Source organism: Salmo trutta, chromosome 31 (assembly GCF_901001165.1).
Source record: "Salmo trutta chromosome 31, fSalTru1.1, whole genome shotgun sequence".
NCBI lineage: Eukaryota > Metazoa > Chordata > Actinopteri > Salmoniformes > Salmonidae > Salmo > Salmo trutta.
In genome coordinates this window covers 3357223-3369632 of record NC_042987.1, presented here as the reverse complement: position 1 = coordinate 3369632, position 12410 = coordinate 3357223, and the positions used below count along the sequence as shown (strand labels likewise).

Genomic DNA, 12410 nt, shown 5'->3' with positions numbered 1-12410 from the left:
GAGAGGGGTTTGTAGTGAGATTAGTAAGAGAACAGAGACACGGAGAGGGGGTTGCAGTGAGATTAGTAAGAGAACAGAGACCTGGAGGGAGGTTTCAGTGAGATTAGTAAAATAACAGAGACCTGGAGGGAGGTTTCAGTGAGATTAGTAAGAGAACAGAGACACGGAGAGGGGTTTGTAGTGAGATTAGTAAGAGAACAGAGACCTGGAGGGAGGTTGCAGTGAGATTAGTAAAAGAACAGAGACACGGAGAGGGGGTTGCAGTGAGATTAGTAAGCGAACAGCCTCTAGTGAAGATGAGGCCATTCCTTTTCTCCAGGTTGGTGAAGGCAGTGTGTAATGGCCTCGTCCATGGATGTGTCGGGGCGGTAGGCGAATTGGAGAGGGTCGAGTGTGTCGGAGAGGGAGGAGGTGATGTGGTCTTTGACTAGCCTCTCGAAGCACTTGATGATGATGGAAGTGAGTGCTACGGGTCGGTAGTAATTCAGTTCAGTTACTTTCCCTTTCTTGGGCACGGGGATGATAGTGGACATCTTGAAGCAGGTGGGGATATGAAAATGTCTGAAAATACAACAGCTAGCTGGTCTGCACATGCTGCGAGGGCGCGGCTAGGGATGCCGTCTGAGCCGGCAGCCTTGCGAGGGTTAACACCCTTGAATGACTTCCATACGTCCTCCGTGGAGACCATAAGCATCTAGCCCTCGTTGTCCTCAGGGGCTCACCTCGGCAACTCAGAGTCGCTATGCTCGAATTGTGTCGTCTGGTAGGGAGGCGTTGAAGTCTGCAACGTGATTGGCTTCTTTTTGTAATCCGTGATCGTTAGAAGCCCCTTCCACATACGCCTCGTGTCCGACCCGCTGAATTGCTCCTCCACTTTGTCTCTATACTTGTGTCTCACCATCTTGATGGATCTGCGTAGGTCGTATTCGCAGTGTTTATCCATACAATTTTCCCCGGTCACCATGCCATGTTCATAAGCAGCATCTCTCGCCTTCAGTTTCCCAACCATGCTGCCATCATTCCACAGTTTTTGATTTGGGTATGTTTTGAAAGACACCATCGCTATAACGTCATCTATAAAAAAAAAATGGAATCCGGTGACTGAATCAGTGTATTCATTGATGTTTTCCCCAGAGGCGCCCGGAACATATTCCAGTCCATGTGATCAAAACAGTATGTGTTCTTTACTGTATTTGTATATTTGGGATATCGCTTTTCAACAGGAATTGTTCAAAAATTGCTGGACGACGTCTTTAACTTTTCGTGGCACCGACTCGTAAGATGCTTTGGGAGGGCGGCCGCTTGCGCTAGTCGGTGTGAGATGGCAACAGTAACAAGGTGTAATGAATACTTTTTTTTTGGGGGGGGGGGGGATGTTTCTTTAAGACCATCAGGAAATGTCCTGATAACTGACACACAGAAATGTTCTTGCAGCGTTCCCATTAAACATGTCTACAACATAAATATTGTATGTTCTAAGAATATGGCAACCATGTTCTGTGTATGTTTGGAAGGACGTTGATGGAAAAGTTTCCAAACCCTCAGAAAACTGGACACATGAATGTTCTTGCAACGTTTCCATGAAACGTGTTTAGAATATTAACATGTTCTGAGAACATGTTAACCAGGTTCTGGGTAACTTCTATTTGACATTAAGGGAATGGTCTCTTGCACATCACCCTAATGGGAGTCTTAAGGGAAAGTTCTGTAAAGTTTGGGGGACGTTTCTTTTTAGCTGGGCTACTATTCCTATTGTGATGAGTAGATTGCATAGTCATAATTTAGGCTGATAATATAACTCAATCACTGTTAGCAAAACAGACAGTTCTGAACAATGCATGACATCGCGTAGGGACATAAAGTAGGCCTAATCAGAGACATTTCTTCTCTTTTCTTTGCATGGGACAAATGTGGCCATTTATAAACACATTTCATGCAATTCCAGTACACTTTATATGACTGAAGACATAAGCAACATATTTTTAAATGCGACACAAATTAGTAGCCTTCTCCGCTGACACTGACAAACAGATCAGTAAAAACGACCTTGTCTGCAACCATCTAATTTAGGCCTGCGAAAAGGGGAGTTGTGTACAATATGACATCCATCTAGCCTGGAGGAGGAAATGATTGTCCCCAGAAAAACTTTACGGTGGTACTGATCCAATGATAAAGAGTGAATATGCGCACACTCATCCACGATATGGCCAATAAGATAGGCTACTGGTCGCTCAATTGGGGGATGAGAATTTTGATAACTTGAGACAGATTTGAGTATTTTCTTTGTCTTCTCTTTTCAGCAATAGCCATTTGCTTTCTAAACTATGTTTTTCTACAATTTTAAAATGTTTATTGAGATAGGCCTATTTAACTGATTTTCACTGACTGCTGCAACAGAACAATCAGCTATTTGGTAGGCTATTAGCCATGCGCTGCCCAAATTGCGTGCTGAAAACAATCCGTAGCTCATTTTAAAAAGAAGCTAATTATCGTCTGTGGCCAAATCATGCTCTCTTGTGACGTATGCTGAATGATTTATTTCTGTATAGACACAAGTAGTTATAGGCTATAGCTAATTTCCATGTACTTTTCAATTTACTAAAGCTTGTCTTCCCCTAGCCTATTGGAGGCACAAAGCAATTGGCTCACCGCCTAAACCGCTGACCGGCAAAGCAAGCTGCCTGGCTCTGTCTCTGCTTTCTTAAAGTGCGAGAAAGATACAGGCTGGCAGCTTCTCTCCAAGCGATGCTCCGCATGTTCCTAAAGCCAGCCTATTTGATACTCTAAACAGCCGTTGCATTTTAATGCGGATTGGACATTTTTTTGTCAACTTCTTTGTTGACCAACTTTTACATTTTTGGTCTTGATGGAGAACATCTCACTGGAGGGCAAGGCTAACTACTTTGTGAAGCGTGTAGGGGAGTTCCAGAGAATGGGCATGATGTCTGGCACCATTGGCATGTTGTCTGGCACCATGGGCATGATGTCTGGCACCACAGACAAAGCCTTCCGGCTGGATGCTGACATCTAAAGCTCTTACAGGCCCCCCAAGATGGCCTTGACATCAGACTCTCTTGCCTGACTGCCAATGTTTTATTTCACCTTATTTTAACATTCTGTCATAAAGAGCACATGTTCAACTTAATAAAACATCACTTTCCCATCTCAAGAGGTAAAAATAAAAAATATTATAGTAAGTGCCTATTAAGTGCCAAATAAAGTAACATGGTTGACCATAACAGGGTTGACGACTTCCTCTTAAATCAGACACAAATCCCCTTGTGATAGGGGAATGTGCAACAGGGAGGGTTAACTGGATACAAAATAAAAGGTATTGTCTATCTATGGGTAACATGTGTGTTATGCTCAACCTGCTCAGTTTTCCACCACAAAACACCAGAAAATTGCCATTATTATTATTGGAAAAGGTATAGTTTCACCACAAGAGTTCAGTTCACATAACAGGGTTGACCTTAAAATGAGGGACAAAATAACTAGGACTTTACAATGACGGGGAAAACGTGGAGACATGTTGGGGTTAAGTGGGTTAAAATCTTCCTAGAAGTCATAGATGTACAAAGAGACATGTCAAAATGCAGAATATTGGCACTTTAGCAAGTCTTTATTCCTATTGAAAGTCAGATTTATTAAATTGTCCATGTGGTCTATAATAAAGGGAACTTCATTTAATACAACAAGCTTCTAAAATTCAATAGCCTATTTGTGCACAATTTCTACTTAAAATATCAAAGGGACGCAGAAGGTGCTAATTTCGTGAAACGACCCAAAGAATAACTTCTCTTCGGCCCAGATTTATTTAATTTGTACTAGACGAATGTTTGCACCTAAAAACTCTATGCCTAATAAATCACTGTGTGTTTATTTCATGAAAGTAACTCAAAATATATTTTTACAATTTATTTCCCTGAGCCACCTTTTGCTCGTCATTGAATACTGTGATGTCATGCTCTGGGCCAAAAACTCCATCGACCTGAACAGACTGAAATTCCAGGAGTTGTTTTCAAAAAGCTCTTACACTAAAAGGACATTATCATAGTTTTCACAATTTCAGAGTGTTATTTCAACCTCATAGTGTGAAAATATCATGACATACAGGCAATCACGTGTTTGACTGCAGTGCCCCTTTAAAATATCAAAAGGACGCAAAAGGCACTCATTTCAGGGAATGACCAGCAACCAAGTGGGACATACCACCAGACGGTGTAGATGGGGGCAGCCCCAACTGCCAAGGTGAGTGGCTGGCCTGCATTTGCTCTTACAAAAGAAAACCTAGTACAGTAATGTAGCATCAATAGTCTCTTTTGACTGACAGTTCTGAGTTATGACTGTTGGGATTACATATAACATGACCTGTGTGAAGACTATGCTGTTCTGAGTGTCTTTCCATTGATGCGTTTTGTATATCTGAATTTGTGCTGTTAACCAGAGCTGGGGACCCTGTCACCTACCCTGTTATGTTCCTTTGCTTTGTTAGGTGGGTGACCCTCCAGCTTGTAGAGAGGGGAGCCAGCCATTCCTTGTTTGGTGTGTTTCTAATGCATACGCGTTCATTAAATTCCTATTTCTTTTGCATGTTCTAAATCAGGGCTCTCCAACCCTGTTCCTGGAGAGCTACTGTCCCTGTAGGTTTTCACTTCAACCCTAATCTAGCGCACCTGATTCTAATACTTAGCCTGTTGATCAGCTGAATCAGGTTAGTTACAATTGGGATTGGATTGAAAACCTACAGGAGGGTAGCTCTGTAGGAACAGGGTTGGAGAGCCCTGTTCTAAATATATAATCTATTTTGCTTGCCTCTATTCAGCCTCCTTGTCTGTTTGAGTTGTATACTGGTTTACTAGAAAGGTGAGAGTATGAGTATGATCAAAAACCTGTTAATTGGATCCATGTTGTTCTGAGGTAGCCTACGTTAGTGGGAAACAGTTGGCTATGCAGTTTATATGGAAAGCATCTTATCTTGCCTGATATACAGTAGGTAAACGATATGTGACTGCCAAACAAATTAGAATGCAGGGCTATTTAACTTCTGTTATTCTATGCTAAATAATGTGTGTATGATGAGCATAAACTGGGTCTCAATTCTCCTCTAGTTACACGTGTAATGGACTACTACTCATCCTTAGGTGCATAAAATTAATGCACACCTTGATGCACTACATGTGGGCACACACACACACACACACACACACACACACACACACACACACACACACACACACTCTCTCTCTCTCTCTCTCTCTCTCTCTCTCAGGTATTATTGACATACTTGGGTGCAGTGAAGACAAACATTGTCTCCAAGGCAGTTGTAATGTGAATACAAAGAGAGGGTGCACTAGAGTAGAGAGAAGCTTTCATACTCTCTCCTGCTAAATAATGAAGATAACATAGGAGCATAAAGGAAAGACAACACAGCAGGTAATAACATTCATTTTGTTTAGTTACAATACAATTCATTCAAAATATATATACAGTACCAGTCAAAACTTTGGACACCTACTCATTCCAGGGTTTTTCTTTATTTTTTATTATTTTCTACATTGTAGAAAAGTAATGAAGACATCAAAACTATGAAATAAGACATATGGAATCATGTAGTAACCAAAAAAGTGTATATTTTATAGTTGAGATTCTTTAAAGTAGCCACTTTTTGCCTTGATGACAGCTTTGCACACTCTTGTACCTAAATGTGTTAGGTACAGTGGGACTTTTTTGTAAAAGGGCTTTATAAATGAAAACATAGCAATGCATCAACTTACGTGACATCAAAGAGGGTCAAGCAACTTTCTGCAGGAGAATGCAGTGATGAGTACTAAAATGGTCTCCTATAAAGTGGCTACTTTGAAGAATCTCAAATTTAAAATATATCCTGAGTGGCGCAGTGGTCTAGGCCACTGCATCTCAGTGCTAGAGGTGTCACTACAGACCCTGGTTTGATTCGAGGCTGTATCACAACCGGCCGTGATTGGGAGTCTCATAGGGCGGCGAACAATGAGCCCAGCGTCATCCAGGTTTTGCCGGAATAGGCCGTCATTGTAAATAAGAATGTGTGCTTAACTGACCTGCCTAGTTAAATAAAGGTTACATAGTCAACCACAGTGTGTCATGATCAACTGCATCTAACGGCTTTAATGAAGTGGCAGTTGTGCTCATATACAGGAAATGATGTCACCATAGCCTAGGACCAATTGGAACGTCGACTGTATAATCTGCTATCTACTATTTAGCGAGAGGCAGGACCAATTTCTATAGAAGAAGCCCATTTTCACTAACTTATCAATATGCTTTTTAAGAGACAGCTTTTCATCTGTCCAGATATTTGTAAGCGGGACATGTTTAATATGGACACCATCCAAAGTACATATGCTTAAATCAGTTATTTTTTTTACGCTCTAGAGAACAACATATACTTAGTTTTATCTGCATTCAGTACTAATTTCAGGTCAATAACGTTTTTCTGTAATAACATAAAGGCAGACTGTAGTTCAGATAGAGCCTGTCAACCATGGGGGCAATAGCATACAAAACAGAATCATCAAGTGCAGGTTACAGTTGTTTACAGACGAGTCGATATTGTTCATGGTAACCGGACCCAGAATCGACCCGTGCAGGAGACCTGCCGTAATATCCAGGAAACCTGATTTAACACCATCAGTAAATATGTCAAGTAATTTTTAAACCAGTTACATGCAGCCTGGTTTAGGCCAATTGAGGAAATCCTCTGAATTGGAAGTGAGTGATCAACCGTATCGAAAGCCTTTGACAGGTCAATGAAGAGGGCAGCACGTTGCTTTTCATCAGCAGAGATAGTGCTATTACCTGGTCTACATTTAGAATACATTTCAAAGATAAGAATGATGTTAGCTGATCATTTCTTTTATTTTTTATCTTAATCGAGGATTCTAATATTTTAGCTAGGCAAGAAAGTTTAGAAATAGGGCGAAAGTTATTTAGGTCACAAGGGTCACCACTTTTGTGAAGGGGGAGTACATGGGCCACTTTCCAAACCTTGGGGATAGTACCAGATATAATCGTCAGGCTTAAAATAAATGTTAATGATTCAGCAATCAGTGGGGCAGAGAGTGCAGCAAAAACGGATAAAGCATATCAGCCCCAGTGGATTTTTTTTTTTACATCAATCTTAAGCAAGGCGTCTAGCACATCACAGACAGGAAATTGTTGAAATGAAAACAGATTCACCAGAAGTTAACGGGTTAACCGTAGAGTCAGCTAGAGGCTGGCAGAGGGAAGAGCAGGGTCAATTAAACCACCTTTTCTCTCAAATAAAAAGCCTGCTGAGATAAAATTATGATTAAGAGCATAATTTATTCCATTCTTCTCAGTTTTGATGCCAGAATCAGACAGAACTTGCTTAGGCAGGGAAGAAGAGGAATTTGTACGCTTCAGTGACTGTTTTCCTAAATGATCTAGCTTTCTTAATTGAGATAGTACATCTGTTTTTCAATTGTCTGAAAGATTGCCAGTCCTCTACAGAGTCCGTTTTCCTTGCTCTGGCCCAGGCCTGATTTCTCATCTGAATGAGCTCAGATAGCTCTGAAGAAAACCAAGCGCTAGATTTATCTTTGACTCTGAATTGTTTAAAAGGGGTGTGTTTATCTGCCAGAGGAATAAATATGGAGGAGAAATGTTCTAGAGCTAACTCAGGGTCAGGAATTCAGGAGATAGTGGTTAAATCAGAGTAGAACATGTCATGTAAAAACCCTTGAGGATAAAACTTTTTAAAATGTCTCTTCTTAATTAAACAAGGATTAGTATTTTGGTGTTTCATATCTCTAATACATACTATGGGACAATGATAACTGAGATCATATGCAAATACTACACTAGAGAAATATTTATGGGGGTTATTAGTAAGAATTAAATCAATCAATGAAGAGTTAACAGGGTTTTTCACATTTAGCCATGTGGGTTTTGAGATCAATTGAGCCAGATTAAAATCATTGCATATACTCTTACATTGAGCTGAGGCCGGGGATATCCAACCCAGATGAAAATTCCCTAAAATGACCAACACCAAGGACAAAAAAGGTGTTAAACACTCTGATATAGCACCAATATCATCGGTAAATCCCAGCAACAAATAAATGTGTATTCTGGTTTATGGACATACAGTGGGCTCCAAAATTACTGGCACCCCTGACTGGCAACGCACAAACAGTACTTAAAAAATATAAACAAAATAATTATAGAGAGAAACTCAAAATACCAACATGTGAAAAATTCTGTACTTTATTAATGTTTCAATGGATCCCAACAAAATAATTTATTGATCTAATTAAAAATCAATGTCCTCCAAATCAAGGCTTCACAATTAATGGCACCCTTAAATATTATTGTAAATAAAATCTACCAAAATTAAATCAGGAATTAAATTCCACTTATTTAAGTGTATCTAAGTGTTAAGAAACTACTGTATATTGAGCCATTACATCACTTCCTTTTTCACTAGGGTATAAAAATGAGGTAACATGCATGCAATAGCCCTTTGTCATCCAACACCATGAAGAAAAGAAAAGAACTGGCAGTTCAAAAGGGACAGATGGTCGTAGACCTTCATAAATCTGGTGATGGCTACAAGAAGATCCACAAAGGATTGAATATATCACTGAGCACTGTCATGGCAATTATTAAAAAATTCTAAAGATATGGAACAGTTGAAAACCTCACGGGTAGAGGACGCAAATGCATTTTGCCCCCCAGGATAGGGAGGAGGATGGTGAGAGAAGCAACAAAATCCCCCAAAATCACTGTGAAAGAATTGCAGGCCTTGGTGGCGTCTTGGAGTCACCAGGTTTAAAAAAGCACCATCAGACGCCACCTCCACAACGACAGGCTCTTTGGAAGGGTTGCCAGAAGAAAGCCCTTAATGACCCCTTGACAAAGACGCAAGCGCTTGGAGTTTGCCAAACGTCATTTAAATTATAATTGGAAGAAGGTGCTCTGGTCAGATGAGACCAAAATTGAACGTTTTGGTCAGATACAGCATCGGCATGTTTGGCGTCGAAACAGAGATGCATACAAGGAGAGGCACCTCATACTCACGTTGAAATATGGTGGTGGGTCAGTGATGTTTTGGGGCTCTTTTAATTCCAGAGGTCCAGAGGTACTGGTTAAGATTGATGGCATAATGAATTCCACCAAGTACCAGGCAATTTTGGCTGACAGTCTGGTTGCCTCTGCCAGAAGGCTGGGACTTGGCCGTATGTGGACTTTCCAACAAGACAATGACCCAAAACAGACCTCAAGTTCCACACAGAAATGGTTCTGTGACAACAAAATCAATGTTCTGCCATGGCCATTTCAGACGCCGGGCCTCCATCCAATGTGCACTGAGTGGAAGAGGGTAGTTGATAAGCGCAAACCCAAGAATGTGAAGGATCTTGAAAGGATCTGCATAGAGGAATGGTCCAAAATCCCTCCAAATGTGTTCCTTAACCTTGTCAAACATTACAGGAAGAGACCATGCTGTTATCCTTGCCAGAGGTGGCGGCCCTAAGTACTAAATGAGGAGTGGCAAAAATTATGAAACCTTGATTTTGGGGAAATGTATTTTGTATTAAATAACTGTATGATTTTGGTGGGTTCCATTGAAACATTAATAAAGTACAGTATTTTTCACATGTTGGTATTTTGAGTTTCTCTATAATTATATTGTTTATATTTGTTGCCAGTCAGGGGTGCCAGTAATTTTGGAGCCCACTGTATCTACAACCAGGAGCTCAAATTTCAGAAACAGAAATATTTAAAGATTGGGACGCCCTGAAATGTGATTTTACATGCAGTATATGGCCACTCCTCCCCCTTTCTGTAATCTGTCACATCTTCATTCATTATAATAATTTACTTCAATGTCTTTATCATATACAGAATCATCTAACCATGTTTCTGAGAAAACCAGAATGTCTGGACATGAGTCCTGTACCCAAATGTCAATTGTGTCCATTTTTTAAATCATACTTTGCAAATGTAGGTGCATTAGCCCAAGCCCCTTACAAGATTAAAAGTCAGACGGGGTATTCAGCTCATTCCCATAACTGGCATAGGGTCATTCACAGACACATGAAGTCTATACTACACAGTATTTGAAATTCTGTTGTTATTGTAATACTACATGCAACAGCAATAATGGTCTATGTTTTGAATAGAGATATGCACAACATTTCAATAAGAATAAACTTTCATAATATTTTCTGAGCTGTGAAATAAAAATGCTCAGTTTTATATCATATGCACACAGAGAGGTTTGCATTAAGGCTTTGAGCCACACCTCTATGGAGTGAGAATGCAGCGTGACGTGAGAGGCTTGTGATAGGTATCTTATCAGCGCTTTGTTTGAGCATGTGATAAACCTGACCACGTGTCTCCTCTCTTAAGTACTACCTCTACCTGTAGCTCATGAAGCGGGGTCCCAGAGATAGCTTGGAGGAGGCAGTCAGCAGGGCTCTGACCAGGAGGCCCAAATCAGCCAACGCCAGACAACGGTATCCTCCAGCTGACCCAGACCCGTCTGTAAATACCCAACAACATGCAGAGGTGGTGTCAGTGTCAATGCGCCAGCACCGCTCTCAGACTCCACAAGGCTTGTATGGTGGAAACTTTAATACCTTTACTATCGCAGCTGCTACTGGTGCTGTGGTGCCATCTAGGCATCACCAGAGGGACCAGCAGAGAGACAGCTTTGCTCCACTGAGGGACCTAGGTGTCATGGCCTCCCCTGTAGGTAGGCCCATGTCCGCCAGGGGGTGCCGACGACAACAGCAACCCTCCCATCACACACCAGATGCAGAGAGGAACCAATCTCAAGTGGAAACCCATCGTTCACATGACCTGACTCCGAGTCAACCTCGCCTGAACCAGGCATTGAAGATAGCTTCTGTCAACTGGTCTGGAGAGGGGACTGAGACCCCCTATGTGTCTCAGGATGACCTGAACAGAGGGAAGAGTAGCGGTTCCTTTGACCAAGATGACCCAGAGGTGAAAGGTCCGAGAATCAGGCCCAAGTCATCTAAGGGACGGCAGCGATACCCAGTACAACCACAACCTCAAAGTCAGGAGGACCAACCTTGGAACACACACAACACTCAAGGACAGGGACACCATCGGTACCCAGTACTAACTCAAAGTCAAGAGCACCATGCTCCAGACGCAAAGAGTATAGAGCGGCCAGGCAGTCATGTTTATCCCGGTCATAATCAAGCAGCCACAGATGTTGTGGATATGGTGGAGTCCAATACAAATACGATGCACTCATACTACTCGTCTACACATCCCCTCCTTGTACCTCGACTATCCTGCAGCTCCCTCAACAAGTACTGTGTCTTGCCCTCCATCAGAAAAAGAGATGCTAAGAGTCTTCCTAAGAATGTGGACCCGTAGCCTCACCTTAACATGGATTTATAAACCTTTATTTTCAACAAACAAATATTTGTGTTGTTGTATGCTATGTGTATAGGAGGGAACTGAGTTATTGAATGATACTGCTTATTTGTGTGGGGAATTTAATTATAGTAAATGAAATAAAGGTGAACTTGATCTCTCTTGTTGGTCATAAAACAGTCTGTCGTGCTGTAGTCGGTAGTGAGAACACCTCAGCAATACCTGACTTTGTCTCTAGATGGTGACAAAGATGAATAAAAAGTGAAGTAGACCTACATTTTGCATTTTTGAATTCAACAAGTAGAGGAAAGTCAGGACAAACAAATAAGTTGTTTCTGATTATTTGGCAAAAGGCTTTGTCTTGTTTGTATCAAGGTACAAGCATGCTGTCCTCAATTCTGCAATCAATATTTTTTCCTTCAAGACAAACCCAATCAATGGGGATAGAAATCTATAATCAATGTAAACAGAAGATAAAATCAATTATCTTAGCCATAATATGTATTTTGCTCACATTAATCAGTTTGTGTATAAACTTGGACTCAATGTGCTATATTTGAAGTGACCTGTTGCCTGTGTGTTATTATCTGTTACTAAATGATGAATAATGTCTTATACACATGATCTATACTCACAGCCTGACCACATTAATCTACAACCGCTATTCCATTCGTAAGGTAGCGTAATGTAATCTAAAATACGAGACTAAACGGAGGGATACAAATGTACGTCCCAAATCCAACGAAATATCACGAGGCTAGGTTAATACTCAAAGTTACATCACCGCACCTGCAGCCCCACGACCCTAACAATCATAACAGGTGCAACACCTGCAGCCCCACGACCCTAACAATCATAACAGGTGCAACACCTGCAGCCCCACGACCCTAACGATCATAACAGGTGCAACACCTGCAGCCCCACGACCCTAACAATAATAACAGGTGCAACACCTGCAGCCCCACGACCCTAATGATCATAACAGGTGCAACACC

The 12410-nt window shown here is 41.3% G+C and overlaps 2 protein-coding genes across 3 annotated transcripts in view; both read left to right on the top strand.

The window, feature by feature from the left end:
• Positions 1-4221: 4221 nt before the first annotated feature.
• The window catches only part of LOC115169154 (von Willebrand factor A domain-containing protein 5B2), a gene marked incomplete at its 3' end in the record, with an annotated part of 19838 nt that continues 11649 nt past the window's right edge, over positions 4222-12410 (top strand). The window contains exon 1 of the mRNA XM_029724657.1: positions 4222-4251. The remainder of the gene's footprint in view (positions 4252-12410) is intronic.
• LOC115169349 (uncharacterized) lies at positions 5319-11686 on the top strand. 2 transcript variants are annotated; one of them, XM_029724879.1, is made up of 2 exons: positions 5319-5436; positions 10432-11686. In XM_029724879.1, the coding sequence occupies exon 2, from the start codon at positions 10435-10437 to the stop codon at positions 11413-11415; it is 981 nt and encodes a 326-aa protein (XP_029580739.1). In that variant the 5' UTR covers positions 5319-5436; positions 10432-10434; the 3' UTR covers positions 11416-11686. The 2 variants fall into 2 exon arrangements, with proteins under 2 accessions (XP_029580739.1, XP_029580738.1); XM_029724878.1 differs by having other exon boundaries at positions 10414-11686.

Bases quoted from the DNA above. Each gene is read 5' to 3' on its own strand.
- LOC115169349 (XM_029724879.1), top strand. From the start codon at position 10,435: ATGAAGCGGGGTCCCAGAGATAGCTTGGAGGAGGCAGTCAGCAGGGCT.